At 39.4% G+C, this 18,347-nt stretch overlaps 1 protein-coding gene across 1 annotated transcript in view; it reads right to left on the bottom strand.

Moving 5' to 3' along the window:
- GALNT1 (polypeptide N-acetylgalactosaminyltransferase 1) overlaps positions 1 to 18,347 on the bottom strand; it is a 77,207-nt gene that overhangs the window by 28,404 nt on the left and 30,456 nt on the right. The window contains exon 4 of the mRNA XM_004752294.3: positions 1,319 to 1,485. Within this exon, the coding sequence (XP_004752351.1) occupies positions 1,319 to 1,485 (167 nt within the window). The remainder of the gene's footprint in view (positions 1 to 1,318; positions 1,486 to 18,347) is intronic.

The raw sequence follows: 18,347 nt of genomic DNA, 5'->3' as shown, positions 1-18,347 counted from the left end.
CACTTCTATTGTCAACAATAACTCTTTAAGTGTGCTATTCTTAATTTCTAACACCTCACTCATTTTGACATTAATTACATTACATACTATTATTTAAATGCTTTGTGTGTTTATAAATGGTCATCTTAATCACATTAAGGCGGTAAGCTATATTATTTTTTGTTTATACTTCTACAATTTGGCACAGTGGTAAGATTTAAACTGTTATTAATGTGCAAATTACTTCCCATAATTAAGACATGAAGTTATTGTGATTAAATTTACATACTTAGTATAGTTACGGAAAGAGACGTAAAATACTAAAAGAAAACACCTTAGCAGATGCAAAGAGAGATTTGGCGAGAAAGTTAAGTAGCAAAAGAGCTTGAAATGATGGTCAGGAAGTCTAAGGCTGGTGAAGGAAGGAAGGAAGAGCCATTTTCTGTAGTTCTTCTAAATTTTTCTCATGAGAGCACAGGAACATCGGGGGGATGAACATAAGACACCAATGGTCCTCAACAGTGGTGTGAGAAAAAGCGCCTGGGAAATGCTGGGTATGTCGGAGTTTAACAGGTTTCCCTACAGATGCGACTTAGCAGAGCCTTTTTTCACGCCGTGGTGTAAACTCTCTAAGAAGGATTCAAAATAAATAACGTTAGCTCAAGGTACTTTTAAAAACTTTCCTAAGAGAGTGTTTCATGAGATAATTTGAGAGATTCTACGCTTGTGAAAAATTCTGAGATTCCTGGAAGAGTAAGAGTCACTGTAGAAATTTCTTATGAGGTCAGAGTCATATTACATATCACTCTCCTAAGTTCCTTCCTCACCCTTTTATATAACTAGCTATAGGTCATTCCTGAACCTAGGAATGGAGAAAATGGAAAAACCTAAGAATAATCTGGAGAACAAAGTCTCACCTAGCTAAGGTTCCATTTTCCTGTCAGAGGTACTTCCCACTACACATAGAATTCAATTTCTCCATCCTGGCTCCAAGGAGGATCCAGTCTCTCTCCATTAACTCATGACTGCAGCTTCCCACAAGGAAAATTCTAACAAAATCATGTGGGTTTTTTCACTGTTCTGCATAAATCTTTATATTATATACATTATTTCTTTTTAAAAAAAGATTAAGCTGTGACACAAATGTTAATTATGGTAATATTTTAAGTTTCACAAGGGCGTAATTTTTTGCATATGTGAATGAGTCTAAATGCCACCAATACTTTTAGGATAAATTAGAAGTCTGAATAAAATTATTAGGTTAAAAATGATACCGACGTTTCTTAACCATTAATGATAAAAGCTTAGTATATTACTGGCATTAAAATTTAAAATTTACCTCTTTCACTGGCATCATCTACTAGAACAATTTCTTCTAGCATGTGTCTTGGTGAGCGATTAATGACACTATGGACAGTTCGCAGAAGTGTGCTCCAAGCCTCATTGTGGAAAACAATCACCACACTGGTTGTAGGAAGATTATCTGGATACACCTTTGTTTTACACCTAGAGACAAAGCAAATGCCTTTATAAAAAGTGACTGTTAAAACAGCATATTCAATGCATCTGGAGTAGGAGGGATAATAGAACAATAAAGACAGTTTGCTCTAGTGGTGGGACTCCTGGTAACTGTTCATTTAAGTCTGGGTTAATGCTGCATGTTTAACAAAGAGTACCTATTTAAAATTCTATGTTTAGACTTAAATTGTCTTAGAGATATGAACTATATTCTTAAAATTAGGCCTCTCTTCCTGATCAGTGTCTTCTGCTGATTCATTTTAATGGACAATGTACTAAGACTACATCACCAATCGGAAACTCAATGTGTTTCAAGAATTCAATTAGACAAAAAAAATTAGAAACACTGAAAGTCTATGCAATTTAATAATCTAAAAAAAAAAAAAACCTTCCACAAAGGAAAAGAACTAATATTTACTGAGTATTTTGTATTAGGTACAAAAGCTTCCTAAGAATTCTGGGAGGTACCTGGAGCCACATTTCACAGAGAAGCTGAGGACAGACATAAACAGGAGTGGCAGAGCTTGATGAGGACTCACAGTCCGTGCTCTGTTCAACAAACGCTTGATGCTGTCTCCTCCATGGTGAAATTATATGGTAAAAACTATATCTAGAAATACAACAAAAAGACCAAACACACCCAAACTATATGCACACAAAATCGATGTATTAGTTGTATGTTTCCAGCACTTTGCTAGGCAACATGGTCTCTCCCGCCGGTCTCATCTGCTATGGAGCTACTGCACGAGTGAGACCGGGAACAGCAGCAGGCAAGCGGACATCAGGGGATGCGGTTTAGAACATCTGCACTCCTAAAAATGCACATGGAATTCTTTCGTAGGTATCTCCAAACTCCAACCGTTGGTTCCAGCCTTCTCTTTCCACCTTGATTTCCAGCTCTCACAAGCTCCTCAAACCTCATGGTCTCTCCCATCTCCTGTTAGACCTGCCAGTGGGACTGGAGACAGGAAAGAAGGGGGCGGAACCGAGGAAAATGCCAATAAGCCCTTCTTCTGAAGCAGCCATGACAGCCTCGCTACTGAAAGTGTCGCCTGAGGGCTGCTGGCTGGCAGCTAGAAGGAAGGAAAATGGGAGGGGAAAGACATGACAAGGGCCAGGGGCTGAAAGGAGAATCAGAAGGAGGAGTTCCCTGGGGGCCCATCAACAGCAGTTCCTCCTCTCTCCAAAGAGGAAAGGAGAAACAAAACGCTTCCATTGTCCTTCATTATATCCCTCTTCAGCCCCTACCATTGTCTTGACCGTTCGTTCTTCCCTTCACAGTGTGCTCTCCATCTCCTTCTACTAGTAACCCCACTCCCACTTACAGGCCTACAGACTCCTTTCTACACCAGTCTGTGCCCCTCACCCTGGGTTCACTCCAAACCCCACTAGGAGCCACCACACAGCCTGCCGCCCTGTCTACAGCTCCTTTCCTCCAAGTCCAGGCCACAGAGGTGAGGCCCAGAAGACCAGGTGTTTGGCTCTGGGAAGGATATTTGCCCTTAGCATTCCAAGTAATACTTCTGAGAACAACTTCCCATTAAAACTGTTATGTTATAAACAGAGGCTAGATTATACATTTATACTCAGTACTATATGCTTCAGGTACATCACAGGTGAGCAGGCCAAGACACTCATGCTTTCATCCCGAATGCCTAACTCACAGACTGTTGGCACAGGACTTTGAAATCAGGAATGGGCCCGTATATGGGTAAAGGGAGCTCAGAAAAAGAGTTTCTAATATTATTTAACTGAAGCGTACTAAGTCAGATATGACTTCTCTTCCCAAATTAATCCCACTCATTACTGCAGGAGAACTAGGAAGCAGAGATCAGCCAGAGCAACTACATAGCTGCTGGCTTACCAAACAACAAAAGAATGAAATCAAGTGAGACACAGAAGATGACTAAGCAAACTGTGCAGTGTATAAGCAGTACCAGTAGCTGTGTGCACGGCTAGCAAGTGGACAGGAAGAAGAGGAAATTCTGAGAAGAGATTCTGCAGAAGAGAAGAAATAGGTCAGACTTATTTCTTGGAAGACACAGGAAAGAATTCAATTCTGAAACTATATGGAAAGAAAGACCATAAAGACAGTAAGAACACTAGAAATAGAGACTAAAATGGAAATCGTTCAGAGAGGATGAAAGAATCAAAAAGCAAAGCACAAACCAGGATCCAGACAAAAAGGAAAATAATTTCCTAAATCAGTTAAATTTAATCATTCAGAGAATACAGGGAATTCATAAATATTCTCTCAAAATAGCATAGGAAATATAGAGAAAGTATGAAAAAGTCAACATAACTGATCTCAGAACATGTAAGCCCCACCCCAACCTGGGAAATATATAGGGCACTCAAGGAAAACCAAAGATCCTTTCAGCCTTCTAGTTAAGCTACTCCCATGGAGGGACCAACTATGCCCACCAGTAGGGAATCATTCTGGGGGTGGGAGTAGGTGGGAGTAGGGGATCATTCTGGGGGTGGGGGACACAGAGCTGAGGGTGAGCAGGAAGGCCACAGCTGTGTTACCAAGCAGCTTTTTTCCCCACTCTGTCCCAACTGAGTCTTTCATCCTGAGGAATGAAGATTAGCTAGTGTAGGACTGTGCTACTATTAAAAAAAGTTACATGCAGGTTTCACAACAGGGTGTAGGTTGGGGAAAGAGGGAAAAGAAGAGGCTGAACTTTTTACTGAAATTATAATACGCATACAAAAAGCAGACAGATCATAAGCACGAATGAGCTTCCACCAAGTGAATGCATCAGCACCCAGATGAAGAAACAGACTGTGACCTGTACCCCAGAAGGTTCTTTTGTGCTCCCGCCCAAAGTAACCAGTATGCTGGGCCTTTAGCATTGCCGATGAACTGTCTTTTGTTTGAACTTTAATTTAAAGGGAATAATATAGAGCAACAGTTCTCAAACTTTTGACTCATAACCCCTTTGTGTTTAAAAACTGATGATCCCAAAGCACTTTTATGTAAAGTACAGCTGCTGGTATTTATGTTACACACTGAAACAGAAAATCTTAAAACCTAAGAATATACAAAGACATATTATGCTATCAGAGGTGATCCATGCTATCACAGAGTGTGCCCATTATGGATTTATTGCCTCTTAGATCCAAATACACCCTCCACTGCCTGCTCTGTGATCATGCGACTGGCTCCTATAAGTATGTCGTCTTTGCAGCTGGCAAAAGGCATACATAAGCTTTGCACGGCACACACACGAAGGGACACTGCAGGAAGTGCAAATTTCCCTTCCTGGTTCCAGCACACTTTCGTTTTTCTTCTTCCTGCTTTGGCACTGCCTGTGGAGTGGGAGCCGCACACCCAGATGCATCATCCCCACTGAGTTTCAGCAGCACCCACCCTCTTAGGCACATTCTCAGTCTCTCAGGTACCTCAGCAGCTGGTTCCCAGTTTTGGCTTTCTGTACCCCAAGAAGCATGGTTCCTGTTTGCCAGTTCTGGCTCTGATCTCCTACTCATTAAGCCTGTCTGTCAGCCCTCACTCTGGAGGGTACTGCGTGCCAGGTCTCGCCAATGGTAACTAGCAAATTTCTCTACCACCCAATGAGCAGCAAACATGACTTCTCCAACGAGGTCTGAAGTCCAGCATCAGGGAGAAGGCTCCCTTCAACGTTTGTCATTCCCTGGTACTCTCGACCCTAGGATATACTTCATAACTGTCTTTACCCCCTCACAGTTAACCTCATTATATTAAAATTTTCTGTTCGAATTATTGTGTGATTTCTGTTTCCCTGCTAGACCCTGATTTACACAGCTTCTCAAACTCCATGGTGCGCTAGCTGAAGGGTAAGAGTGAAGGGGGCAAATCAATGTCTTGGTAACACTATGAAAACTTTTTGACCTTGCAGGCTCCCTGAAAGGATCATCTGAAGGACCTCCAAACGTCCCAGGACCACACTTTAAAAGAACTACCGATACAGAGCATATTCTTTTGTGCCTCAATTCTTTCCTTCAACACTGCTTGTATACCATCCATGCTGATATGGGCAAGTTTATTTTTACTGCTGCACAGTACTCCTTTAAAGGAATAGAAATGTGTATGTGTGATATATGGGTTCACACATACCACCCCACATACATATATCATAGCTTCTTTTCTATTCTAATATTTATGGACATTAAGATACTTTCCAGTCTAGGCTACTATAAACAGTGCTGAGAAAATCACTCATGTACACATCTTTTGGTGACTGCATGTATGCATTTTTGTGTTACTGGGCAATAAGGTATACACAGGCTCAGCTTTAGTAGATACCAAGAGTGGTTTTCCAAAGAGGATGTAGTAATTTCTACCATCACCAGCAGTGTGTCATAGTTTCAGTGTTCCACATACCTACCAACAGCGTCATTTCTTTGAAGGGAGTAATAAATTCTCTGAGTTTTAAAAAAATGCATAGCTTCATAAAACCACCACCACTTTTAGGAAACAGAACAGTTCCACCTCCAAAGAACCCCTTTTCTTATCCCTATATAGGGATATATAGTCTCAACCTCCCCTACACGTAACCCTTAGCAACCAGTATCTGTTCTCCATTGCTATTGTTTTGCCTTTTCACAAATATCCTATAAATGGAATTACACACCGTGTAATCTTGGATACTGGTTTGTTTTACTCAGCATGTCTCTGAGATTCACTGAAGTCCTATGTGTCAAAAGTTTATTTTTTTATGAAGAGCGCATCAGAAATCTCATCTTTCAGTGTCTTCATTCACTAGCTGTTTCCAGTTTAGGGCTGTTATGAAGAGACTGTGTCATTTTGCATTCCTACCAGAAATGTATGAGAGTTCCAAATGCCCTGGATCTTTGTCAGCACTTGATACTATATTTTTTGGTAGCCATTTAAAGAGGCATAGAGTGGTACCTCATTATGGTTTTAATTGGCATTTCCTCGATGGCTAATGTCTTTTCCTGTGTTCATTTGCCATCCATATGGTATCTTGGGTAAGTGTCAAGTGTTTTGACAACATTTTAGTGCTTTCATTTTTCTTAATTGGGTTATGTTTGAGAGTTCTTCATATATTTTTGATACGAGTCCTTTGTTGGAGGTATGGTTTGCAAATATTTTCTTCCACCTTATAGCTCATCATCTCATTTTTTTTTTTAAAGATTTTATTTATTTTTTTGACAGAGACACAGCGAGAGAGGGAATACAAGCAGGGGGAGTGGGAGAGGGAGAAGGAGACTCCCCGCACTGCTCCCATGGCTGGAAAGCCCTGGCAACAACCCTAGGGACAAGGAGAGCAGAGAAGGGGAAAAAAGAAGATACAAATATGGGGGAGGTGTTTCTCCACTAACCCTTAAGAAACCCTGTTCTCATGCCTCAGAACAGAAAGAGTGTGTTTCTCTTGCGGGCTCTCCTTCTACACTTGGTACATACTTCTGAGTTTTGGAATGCCTTCAAGTACAATGTTGAATAGACGTGGAGAGCATTCTTTCCTTGCTTCTGACCTTAGGGGAAAGCTTTTAGTCTTGTACTATTAAACATGATATGACACTAAAAGCATAATACAAACTAATACATTTGTCTTTATCAAAATTAAAAATTTTTGTGCTTTAAAAAATACCACTAAGGAAATGAAAAGACAAGACACAAACTCAGAGAAGATACTTAGAAATTATTTATCTGATAAAGGAGCTGTATCTAGAATATATAAGTAACTCTTACAGCTCTGCAATAGAAAGACAATCTGATAAAACATGGGCAAAAAATCCAGAGAAGTTTCACTAAAGATATAAGAATGGCCAATAAATACATGAAAATATCCCCAATATCATTAGTCAAAGGCAATGCAAATGAAGATCACAAAGAGATACTACTTCATATGCAGCAGAACATCTCTAAGAATAAATACAGGTACAAAAAAATGTTGGTGAAGTTGTGGAGAAACTTGAACACTCGGACATTTTGCAGGTGGGAATGTTCACAGTGCAGCCACTTTGGAAAAAAGTTTGCCAATTTCTCAGTTAAAAACAAAGCTACCATAAGACATAGCAATTAGGAATCTACAAGAAATATGAGAACATAAAGAATAAAAGAACAGTGTAAAGCTTGTTTTAAAAAGCTATTCCCTCCCCTCTCTACCATTCTGTCCCTGTAAGGAAACCACATGCAATTCTTTGACCTCTTTCTCTTGGTATTTACCTCCATAATTCTAAATACTCTATCTGAATTTTTATTTGCTGATTTTTTTCTAGTTCTAGATATTACATATTAACTTACTGCAGAATGTAAGGATTTATTTCCCTCCTATCCTCATCCTAACACATACAATTGCTATGTGTTGCAATTAGAAATCTGGTTCACTGTTATTTAATATTTATATAAGGACTATGTAAAATGCTACTTAAAGCTGATTCGTACATTGTGAATACTTTTCCTTTTCTCCAGGACATTGCCTTCCACTTTACCCTAAGTTATTTTTGCCACTTTTCTTTATTTTCTATGTATCTATCACTAATTCAAATCCAGACTCTCAACAAATCGTTTAAATAGTCTCTTAACATGTTTGGAAGCATGAGCTGTAATATGAATGAAATCATCTTAAAGCAATCCCTCCTGAAGTTTTCTGGGCGGGTTGCCTCTGTGCCCGCACCACTGTGGTCCAGGGCTTTCCCTCTGCCATTCTCACCGGGATTCTACTGGCTGTCCTGCACACTGAATCTCCTGTCTTTCACATCCCATGCCCTTCTTTTCCCTGGTTTACTCCTTTGTTTGTCAGAGAGCACAGACTGAGAAAAGGATGAGGGGAGATGGGCAGGTTTTTGAAACTATACCATCACAACCACAGTGGACAGATGCTTTTAGTGGGAGTGAGTTACATACTGGAACAGAGCTGGAGTTGACTGAAAAATCTCTGGTTTTACACAATGAGTGAAAACATAAGTGGTTTCATCTATGTTTCCATGGACAACAGTAATTAAAAGATGGCCTACATAACAAGCATTCTTGTTATAAGTGAGTGAAAGAATTACTGAATTAACTCTAATGCATGAAATTCACAATGTGGTCTGAGTGAGTTTGAGTGCCTGCCTGAGTGACTCAGCAGTGTTTTGGGAAATAGATTATTATATTTGCTTAGGATAGTGATCATCTCAGCAAGACTGGGCTTACCAGAGGATCAATCCACACAAACACCTAACAATTCAGGAATGTAGAACAATAGAAGTGCCATGATAATTACGATTTATATTATTTTGCAACTGTTAAATTCTCATTGTACTTATTTTTAGCCCTTTTAGGGCCTGAAATGGCATTACGAATTTTTACGCATTGCCTCACTCTATCCTCACAACAATCATAAGACAGAGGCACTGTTCTCCCAATTTTACAGATAAGGAAACTGAGGCCTTGGGAAAGGAAACAGCTTTATGCTAAGTCAAAGTGACTATGTGTATATAATCCAATTCTCTTCTCCATGTTCCTTTCAGCAATGATTTTTAAAGTATTTGTCATCCACTAAGTTAGCCTATCACTACCCTTTACCAACGACAAGTCAATATTTCTTAAGGTGGGCCACCTGTCTGGCAGTGTCTGGCAACATTTTATAATTTTTCCTCCGTATACTGCCATTCAGACAAGATCAATGAAGATCCTTCATACACGTGATGGCAGAGCACAGTGATTAAGATTACACGTTTTGTCAATGATAGATTTCACTTGAATCACTTATTAACTGCACTTAACACAAATCATTTAATCTCCCCAAGTCTGAGTTTCCCCATCTGTCAACTGGGCATACTACTATTTTACTCAATTGCTTAAAAATGATAATGTGTGTAGTGCCTGGTACATAATAAGCACTCACTAATTGGTATTACTTTTTTTTTTTTTTAAGATTTTATTTGACAGAGAGAGACAAAGTGAGAGAGGGAATACAAGCAGGGAGAGTGGGAGAGGGAGAAGCAGGCTTCCCACTGAGCAGGGACCCTGATGCGGGGTTTGATCCAGGACACAGGGATCATGACCTGAGCCAAAGGCAGGCACTTAACAACTGAGCAACCCAGGCGCCCCTGGTATTATTACTTTTTGAACATCTGAGACTAATTACATAGGATGGAATTGCCACATTAGATGACTTGGAATTTGCCTCAAAGCTCCTTCCTAAGATCACACATTACGAAAGTTATTCTTTGATTGTTTTTCACTCTTCTTGACACTTGAACAATGTTATTCTTTCCCCCAGTTTCCTGCAGGAAATGGGTCCTTGGAGATCCTGCAATAGAGGAAAGGCTCCTGGCAGGCATAGGATGGTTGAGACACTGCCAACTATACTACCAGGTAAGCCCAAGACTTAGGTCAAGCAGGGCTTTTCTGGATTCAGAAAAGGGGGTAAAAAAGCTGCACTCTGGGGGCTGTCGACACCACTTATACTTCCACCTCTGTAAAGTAGTCTGAAAAGTACCTGTTGGCCAGCTTTGTTCATCTTAGTGCAGAGATAAATATACATCTCGTGTTTCTTGTTGCACATTTCATTATTAATCCACTGCAGAAGCCAGTCAGTGCTTAGTAAAAAGAATGGGGTGGAAAAGCATGCTTGTAATGGCTTTTCATGAAACTCATACTTGGACCTAGAGCTTACTCTGTGAACACAGGTCTCTGTTTCCTAGGTGCCAGGAAGTATTCGAAGCACTACAAAGCCTCACAACAGCCCTCGTTATATTCCTTACTGTTCAGATAAGGATTCTCAAGTATAGAAAGGTCACTACCTCTTCCAAAGCCACAAAGCCAATAAATGGCAGAGCGAGACCTGGATTTAGCCACTATTGAGATATTAATGAGAAATTCATTATATATAACAAAAAGGGACAAAGGGGAAAAAAGTATAGACTGAGAAGCTCTAGTCTATGCATATGAATAATTCCAGAAGAATAAGCTGAGGGAATGGTAACAAAGCAATATTTAAGATTACAGCCAGAAATGTCCCAGAATTGAAGAATATGAATGCTCAGATCAAGAGTACATGATGGGGGCGCCTGGGTGGCTCAGTGGGTTAAGCTGCTGTCTTCGGCTCGGGTCAATGATCTCAGGGTCCTGGGATCGAGCCCCGCATCGGGCTCTCTGCTCAGCAGGGAGCCTGCTTCCTCCTCTCTCTCTGTCAAATAAATAAATAAAATCTTGAAAAAAAAAAAAAAAGAGTACATGATGCGCAGTGAACACGTAGATAAAGGTAAGTCCCCTTGGAATGACTTGGAATTTGACAATTACAATATACCCAAGTCTTACTACTAAAGGAATAAAATGTGCAGCTTCCAAACCAAGAGACAGAAAAACATGAATACTAAAAATTTTATCAAATGAAACTATATCAATTAGCAAGGCAGGAGAGGAAAAAATAAAAAGGATGGTGAACAAAAAACAAGATTAGGTTGAACTTTATGAAACTCGTTTTCACAGGTCAAAAATGGTTGAATATCAATTTCATATGGTTCAACCTAAAAGAAATCCAAATTTAATAGTCACAATAAATGTAGATGCATCAAACTCACCTATTAAAAAATGACTGGAGTGAAATGAAAATATAAATCCAGCCATTTAATAGAGATATACATAAAATTAAATCACAGTTGGTTGAAAGAAATAGAAAAAAAAAAACAGACATACAAGGAAAATGCTAAACGGACTAAAAGTAGTATAGCAAAATCAAAACCAGGGTAAAAAAATTAATACAGATATAGTGAACACTGGGTTTAAAAACAAGAATATACTATCAATCACTGCATCCAATGATGTAGCCTTGAAAAGTAAAAGAACAAATTGAGAAACTGTCAAATCCATAATTATAGGGGAGGTTTTTTAAAAATACAAATTAATCAGAATCTAACACACCATGTACTAAGAAGCAGAAAAAACCCCAGAAGTAAGAGGCAACCAAACAGTTATTTTCAACTGCAGAGGAAACATTTTTAAAACGCTGAACACTTTCTGAACACTTTCTAGGTCAAAAAGGAGGTTTCAACCCATTTGAAATAGATCATATTCATATACAGGTTATGTTCTCTGGCTATGATGAAATTAATCTAGAAATCACTAATTAAAAATGAGCAAATCAAAATGCAGAAAGAAATGTACCTAGAAACATTTAAATGTATTTCTAGGTCATCCTGAGTTAAGCAGAAATCAAATGGAATTCACCAACTACTTAGGAATAAGTAAGAATGAAAATACATAAAACAATAGGCTGCACTGAAGTGTTCATAAATAGTCTTTTTTTAAAAAGATTTTATTCATATATTTGAGAGAGAATGAGAGAGAGAGAGAGAGAGAGCGAGCATGAGATAGGGGAGGGCCAGAGCAAGAAGCAGACTCCCCAACCGAGCATGGAGCCTTTTGTGGGACTCGATCCCGGGACTCCAGGATCATGAAAGGCAGTCGCTCAACCAACTGAGCCACCCAGGCACCCCAGATACTGCATCCTTAATGACTATTAGAAAACAAAAATATTTTTTAAATAATAGATTAAGCACTTAACTAAAGAAGGGAGAGACCAGATTAAACACAAAACAGAAGAGATAATTACAGAAAAAAAAAATTCTAAAAAAATGAGATGGGGGGGGTGCCTGGGTGGCTCAGTGGGTTAAGCCGCTGCCTTCGGCTCAGGTCATGATCTCAGAGTCCTGGGATCGAGTCCCGCATCGGGCTCTCTGCTCAGCAGAGAGCCTGCTTCCCTCTCTCTCTCTGCCTGCCTCTCCATCTACTTGTGATTTCTCTCTGTCAAATAAATAAATAAAATCTTTAAAAAAAAAAAAATGAGATGGGGCGCCTGGGTGGCTCAGTGTTTAGGTTAAAGACTCTGCCTTCGGCTCAGGTCGTTATCCCAGGGTCCTGGGATCAAGCCCCGCATCGGGCTCTCTGCTCAGCAGGAGCCTGCGTCCTCCTCTCTCTCTGCCTGCCTCTCTGCCTACTTGTGATCTCTGTCACATAAATAAATAAAATCTTAAAAAAAATACATATGGGTTGGATTATCAGCATCAGCTTTAAAAAAAATGAGATAAAGGAAAAGCTACTTCTTTTTTGAGAATTAAAAATTGCAAATCATTAGCAAGATTATTTAAAGAAAAAGAAAAGTAATAAAAATATTAGAAATGAGAATAACTACATCATTATATACCCCGTGAAAATGTTCTAAAACTGTAAGATAATGCTGTGAATAAGTGACAAAAAACCCAGGCCTTTCAGTTATTGTCAATTTCCCAAATCCTAATTGCTACTGGGCTAACTAAAGCTCCTGACCTCTGTGAAAATTAATGGAGAGAAACCTCATGAAAAGTCAGGAGCCTGGGAAGCGGGGGAGGAGGCAGGAAAGGGGAGCCATACCACCCAACTTCAGTTATAAGAATGTCAATTACAGACTCCAACAAAAGAATGGTTAACAGGAATTCACTCACTACAGGTCCCAACAGGGAAAGATGTACACGCATCTTCTACAAGAAACTGAGTACCACCTGCACCTCAGCAGATGAGAAACCATCATAACCCTGAACTCCTGCTTTTCTGTAATGAAATTTCACTCAAAACAGCTTTTCCTGGGGCACCCAGGTGGCTCAGTCTCTCAGTCAAGAGTCTGCTTGAGATTCTCTCTCCCTCTGACCTCTCACGGGCATGCTCTCTCTCCCTCAAAACAAACAAACAAGCAAACAAAAAAACAAACCCTCTTCCCAATTTCTTCCTCCATAAAAGAAGTCTTTCCCTTTGATCACTGGATTTGCCTACGGTTTTGTGTAGTTTGTCCTGAATTGCAATTCTCTGTTATTCCCAAATAAACCAATATTTTGCAGGTGAAGTAACTGACTGTTTTATAACACCTGCAAACCTTCCACTTTGGTGCCAGGAATTCTTGGTTTTGAACCAGTAAAATCAGCTATATTCCTAATCCCCCCTTTTTAAGAGGTTTTAAATTTATTTGATAGAACAAAAGAGAGCACAAGGTGGAAAAGCAGCAGTCGGAGGGAGAGGGAGAAGCAGGCTCCCCCCTGAGCAGGGAACCCGACAGGGGGCACATTTCCAGGATCCCAGGATCATGACCTGAGCTGAAGGCAGATGCTTAACCAACTGAGCCACCCAGGCACCTCCTCATAATCCCTTTTCTGAGTATTCCCTTCACCTTCTAGCACTAATTAAAATATTGCCAGAAGACCACTTCCTAAGAAGTCTATTTTTTCTAAAGATTATTTGAAAGAGAGAGTGAAAGTGAGAAGGAGGTGCAGAGGAACAGGAAGAGAATCTCGAGTAGACTTCTCAATGAGCACGGTGCCTAACATGGGGCCTGATCTCATAACCCCTGAGATCGTGACCTGAGCCAAAATCAAGAGTCGGGCAGTCCTAAACCAACTGAGCCACCCAGGCATCCTATGAGTAATCTTCAAGAGGAGGATGCTTTTCTTCCCTAGATCACATACCACTCAATCTGGAGGGGGTGGTAGATACATCCCCTGTTCCTTACTGCTGATTGAAGACTGTTGCTTTTCCCTAAGAAGGCCCAAGTCTTTTAAAGAATGTGCCAATCCATCCTTGTCACTGTCATCTATCACCTTCCCTACCAGTTCCACCGCTACTCTTGTCATAACATTCTTGGTTATTTTAGCATCTATGTAGTCCATTTTTCAATACCCTGGCCTCCAGATCTTTGTTCTGCCCTCCTCCAATAAAACTGTCCTCTAATACATCTCACCCATGTACTTTCATGCTATATCCCTAGACCCTGCCAGTACCGATCATCTCCATTTTAAGCATCACAATCTCTGGTCACCATCACCCCCACCTCCCCATCCTTGCTCTTCCAACTCAATTACTCCAATAATCCTAGATCTTTGGCTTCCTTCACAGCGGTCTCCACTCCAGACCCTCCCTCTTCTTACTTTCTGTTACCCCCTTCATGTTCTCCAGGTCTGCTACTCTGCTTAGATCCGTGGCTTTTTATCATTAGTGTCATCCTGGGCTCCCTATTGTTTTCTCTCCCTTGCTGGAATATCCCAATCCCAGCTAAGTCCAACTTTATGCTGAGTTTGCACCTCACTTGAGGGGCTGAATATGGCTAAAGAAAACATGAGAGCATGCTGAATGGCCTCATTTCCAATTTATAACCACAAACCTCAAGCAGGCTCTCAGCACTGTGCAGAGTTCTCCCGAATTTCCTACTTGCCTCCTTCAACGTGCTTGTTTTACATGTCCACAGATTATAAGTACCTTCCCCATCTTCCTCACTCACGGTGACAATTTCACCAAAAAACACAGAAGCTATCAGAGAATTTCCATATTCCCATGAACATATTTACCATCCTGTACGCATGGTGATCGCGAACATTGTGCCTTTTTCCCACGACTTGAGGCCCGAATTATCCCTATTCCTGTCTGAAGCCAACTACATTCCTTCTCACCCACTCAAGTTAAATGCTCTTGCTGTAATACTCCCCTCTCAGTTACCCTGAGTGGGATCATTCCCATCAACACACAGACTACACTATATACCATCTTTGAAAAAAGATAGAATCTCCTGTAATCGCACAATCCCCCTAGCTAACACCTCCACTTCGCTCCTTTCTCCGATGATGCCTCCAAAGCACTGACACCCCTACTGCCTCAGCTGCTGCCCCCCCACTTTGCTTCCCCCACTCTTCTCAAGTTGATTTTATTTGAAGTAAAGCAGAGCGCACAAAACATAAATTTAGATCTGAATGAGTTATCACACATCAAATGCCCATGTAACCATGACTCAAGGGAAGAAAGAGAACATGGCTAGCACCACAAGTCCCCTTGCTCCCATTACGTTTTCTTCCTCCCCTAAGGAATCACTGTCCTAACCCTTACCATCATGGTTTTGTGGTGCCTGTTTCTGGCCTTCCAAGAGACAGCATAATTCCATATATACTCTTCTGTGACTCTAGCTTGGTATAAATGGTGACATTCATTCACATTGTTGCTTTTGTTCATTTCCACTGCTTATAAAGTATTCCATCGTATGGATCTACCACAATCACTGCTGATGCACATTTAGATTATTTCAGTTTGGAGCCAATATAAAAGTACTACCATTAACATTTCTGGCCTTGTCTCAAAAAGCATTCGTGCATGCATCTGTTAGACACACCTAGGTGCAGATCTGCTGGGTCATGAAGTATGCTGCTGCTCATTTTACTAGATACTGGCATGTTTTTCAATGTGGGTGTAACAATTTACACTGCCACCAACACTATATGAGAGTATGAAATGGTATTTCATTAGTTTTGTGTTTTCTTGATTACTAAAAAGGTTGAGCATCTTGTCTTGTGTTTATTGGTCATTAGGATTATCTCTTCAAGTCTTTATCCGTTTTCCTTTTCCTTTTTGATGTGCAGGAGTTATTTATATATTCTGGATCTGAGCATTTTGCTGGCTATCAGTATTATAAATTTCTTCTGTGACTTGCCTTTTCAATGTATTTTTCTTTCTACTTTTTTTTTTTTAATGAACAGGAAGTCTTTAATGCAGTCCCATTTATCAAACTTTCCCTGCATTTTTTGGGTGTTTCTAAGTCCTGTTTAAAAAATCTTCCTCTCTCTCAGGATCATAATAAATTCTGTGTTATCTGCTAGGAGCTTTATTGCTTTGCCCTCACACTGATATCTGTAATACACATGAAAATGATTTTCTACATTGTGTGAGAAAAAGTTAGTTTCAGTTTTGTCCTTCAATTATTATCAGGATGACCCAATACTGTTTACTTTTTTCTTTAGAAGAACATCCTTCTACTACTAAGCAGTGCTATCTTTGTCTTAAACCAAGTGTTCACGTAGTATGGGACTGGTTACAGACTCCCTATTTTTGTTTCACCAATGTGTGTGTTTATCCTTGCAAAAATATCTTAATTATTATACCTTCTTGAGACATTTTGGTAACTGTTATTGCAAATCCTCCAACCTTATTCTTCTACAAAAATGTCTGGCTATTCTTGGTCTCTGCACTTCCAGTTACATTTGGGAACCAATCTGTCAAATTATACACACACACAAACGTGGTGACTAGAAATTCACTGAATCTATAAATCAATTTGGAGAAAACCAACATTTTATAATATTGAACTGTCCACCCATAAAGATGGGCATTGTTCCATTAATTAGATCTTTAATTTCTCTCAATAACATTTTGGAATTTTCTTTGAAGAGAGTTTCTAATATTTGATATTTTTTGATTGCACTGTAAGTGGTATTTAAAAAAAAAATCTGTTGCCCATCTTTTGTTAGAAAACTGACATAGAAATATAATTATCTTCATTATAAGTATCAACCTTAAAACAATCAGTACTTATTGATCCTAATCTTTTATCTATACTTCTGAATTTTCATTATATATATAAAAATGGATTCCATACCCAATGTGTGGCTTGACTGAACTCATGACTGCAATATCAAGAGTCACATGCTCTACCAACTGAGCCAGCCAAGTGCCTCTGAATTTATATTTTTAAAATTTTACTTTCTCCATTCCAATATTTATCTTCTTCTAGTGATAACCTTAAAAACTGCAACACACAAACTTGATTTATTAAAGTCTAATACTAATTGCTATCTTTACCACCCACAACTTGACAATACATACACATCCCAAAAAAACCTTACAAATGTTTATCCCCAAAGAAAATGCTTTGTTCTGTATTTTAATTTTACTGATATTTTATATGATAAGATATTCTTTACATAGTTGACCTTCATTTGTCTACATATTTACCAATTCCATTGTTCTTCCTTCATTTCCATACCTGATCATTCCAGTAGGATCATTTTCTTTCTGCTTAGAGAACACCCTTTAGTGTTTTTTAGGGTAATGAATCATCTCAGTTTTGTTTCTCTTACAGGTCTTTATTTTTGAAAGGTATCTGTGCTGGGTATAAAATTTTAGGCTTATTTAAAGTTATCTCAGACTCTAAAAGACAGTTATTACCTTTTGGCTTCCTTATTTTTTCTGTTGAGAAGTAGCTGTCAGACTTACTGTTGGACCTTTGAAGGTGATCTTTACCTTCCCCCTCCAACCCTTTGCTTGTTTTTACAATTCTTTTCTCTAGCTCTGGCTTCCAACAGTTTTATTATGATATGCCCAAGTATGATGTGGCAGGTACCCTGCTGAAGGTTCATCAAACTGATTTTGTGCCTTAAAGTTTTTAACATTAGTTTTAGAAAGTTCTTGGCTATTATACTTTTGAATATTGGTACTCCTCTATTCTCTTTCTTATTTTGACTACAATTTGTCGGCAGTCCTAGACCTCTTTATCTCCTGTATCTCTTACTATCCCTTCTTTATTCTCCATCCTCTATGCTTCATTTTGGATGTTTACTTCTGATCTATAATTCAGCTCACTAATTCTCTCTTTAGCTATGTCTAGTCTGCTGCTAAACCCATCCATTAGTCTTTACTTTTTATTACTGTACTTCTCCAGTTCTAGAATTTCTACTTGGTTCTTTTCTTTAAAAGATTTTATTTATTTATCTGACAGGCAGAGATCACAAGTAGGCAGACAGAGGGGGAAACAAGCTCCCTGCTGAGCAGAGAGCCCAATGCGGAACTTGATCCCAGAACCCTGGGATCATGACCTGAGCTGAAAACAGGGGCTCTAAACCACTGAGCCACCCAGGCACCCCTCACTTCATTATTTTCTAATAGATTCTAGTTCTCTGCTGAAATTCTCAATCTTGTTTTTAAATCTTGAAAACAATATTATGTACAATCATTTTAAAGTCTATGTCTGATAACTCTATTACTTGTCATTCTAGGTCTATTTTCATTGTCTACTGTTTTGTTTTCTTTCATGTGCCCTGTTTCGTTGGGTGTCTAGTGTAAACCAGACACT

This window comes from Mustela putorius, unplaced genomic scaffold (genome assembly GCF_011764305.1).
Source record: "Mustela putorius furo isolate JIRA1106 unplaced genomic scaffold, ASM1176430v1.1 tig00003858_pilon_pilon_pilon, whole genome shotgun sequence".
NCBI lineage: Eukaryota > Metazoa > Chordata > Mammalia > Carnivora > Mustelidae > Mustela > Mustela putorius.
This window is presented reverse-complemented; position numbering and strand designations above follow the sequence as displayed.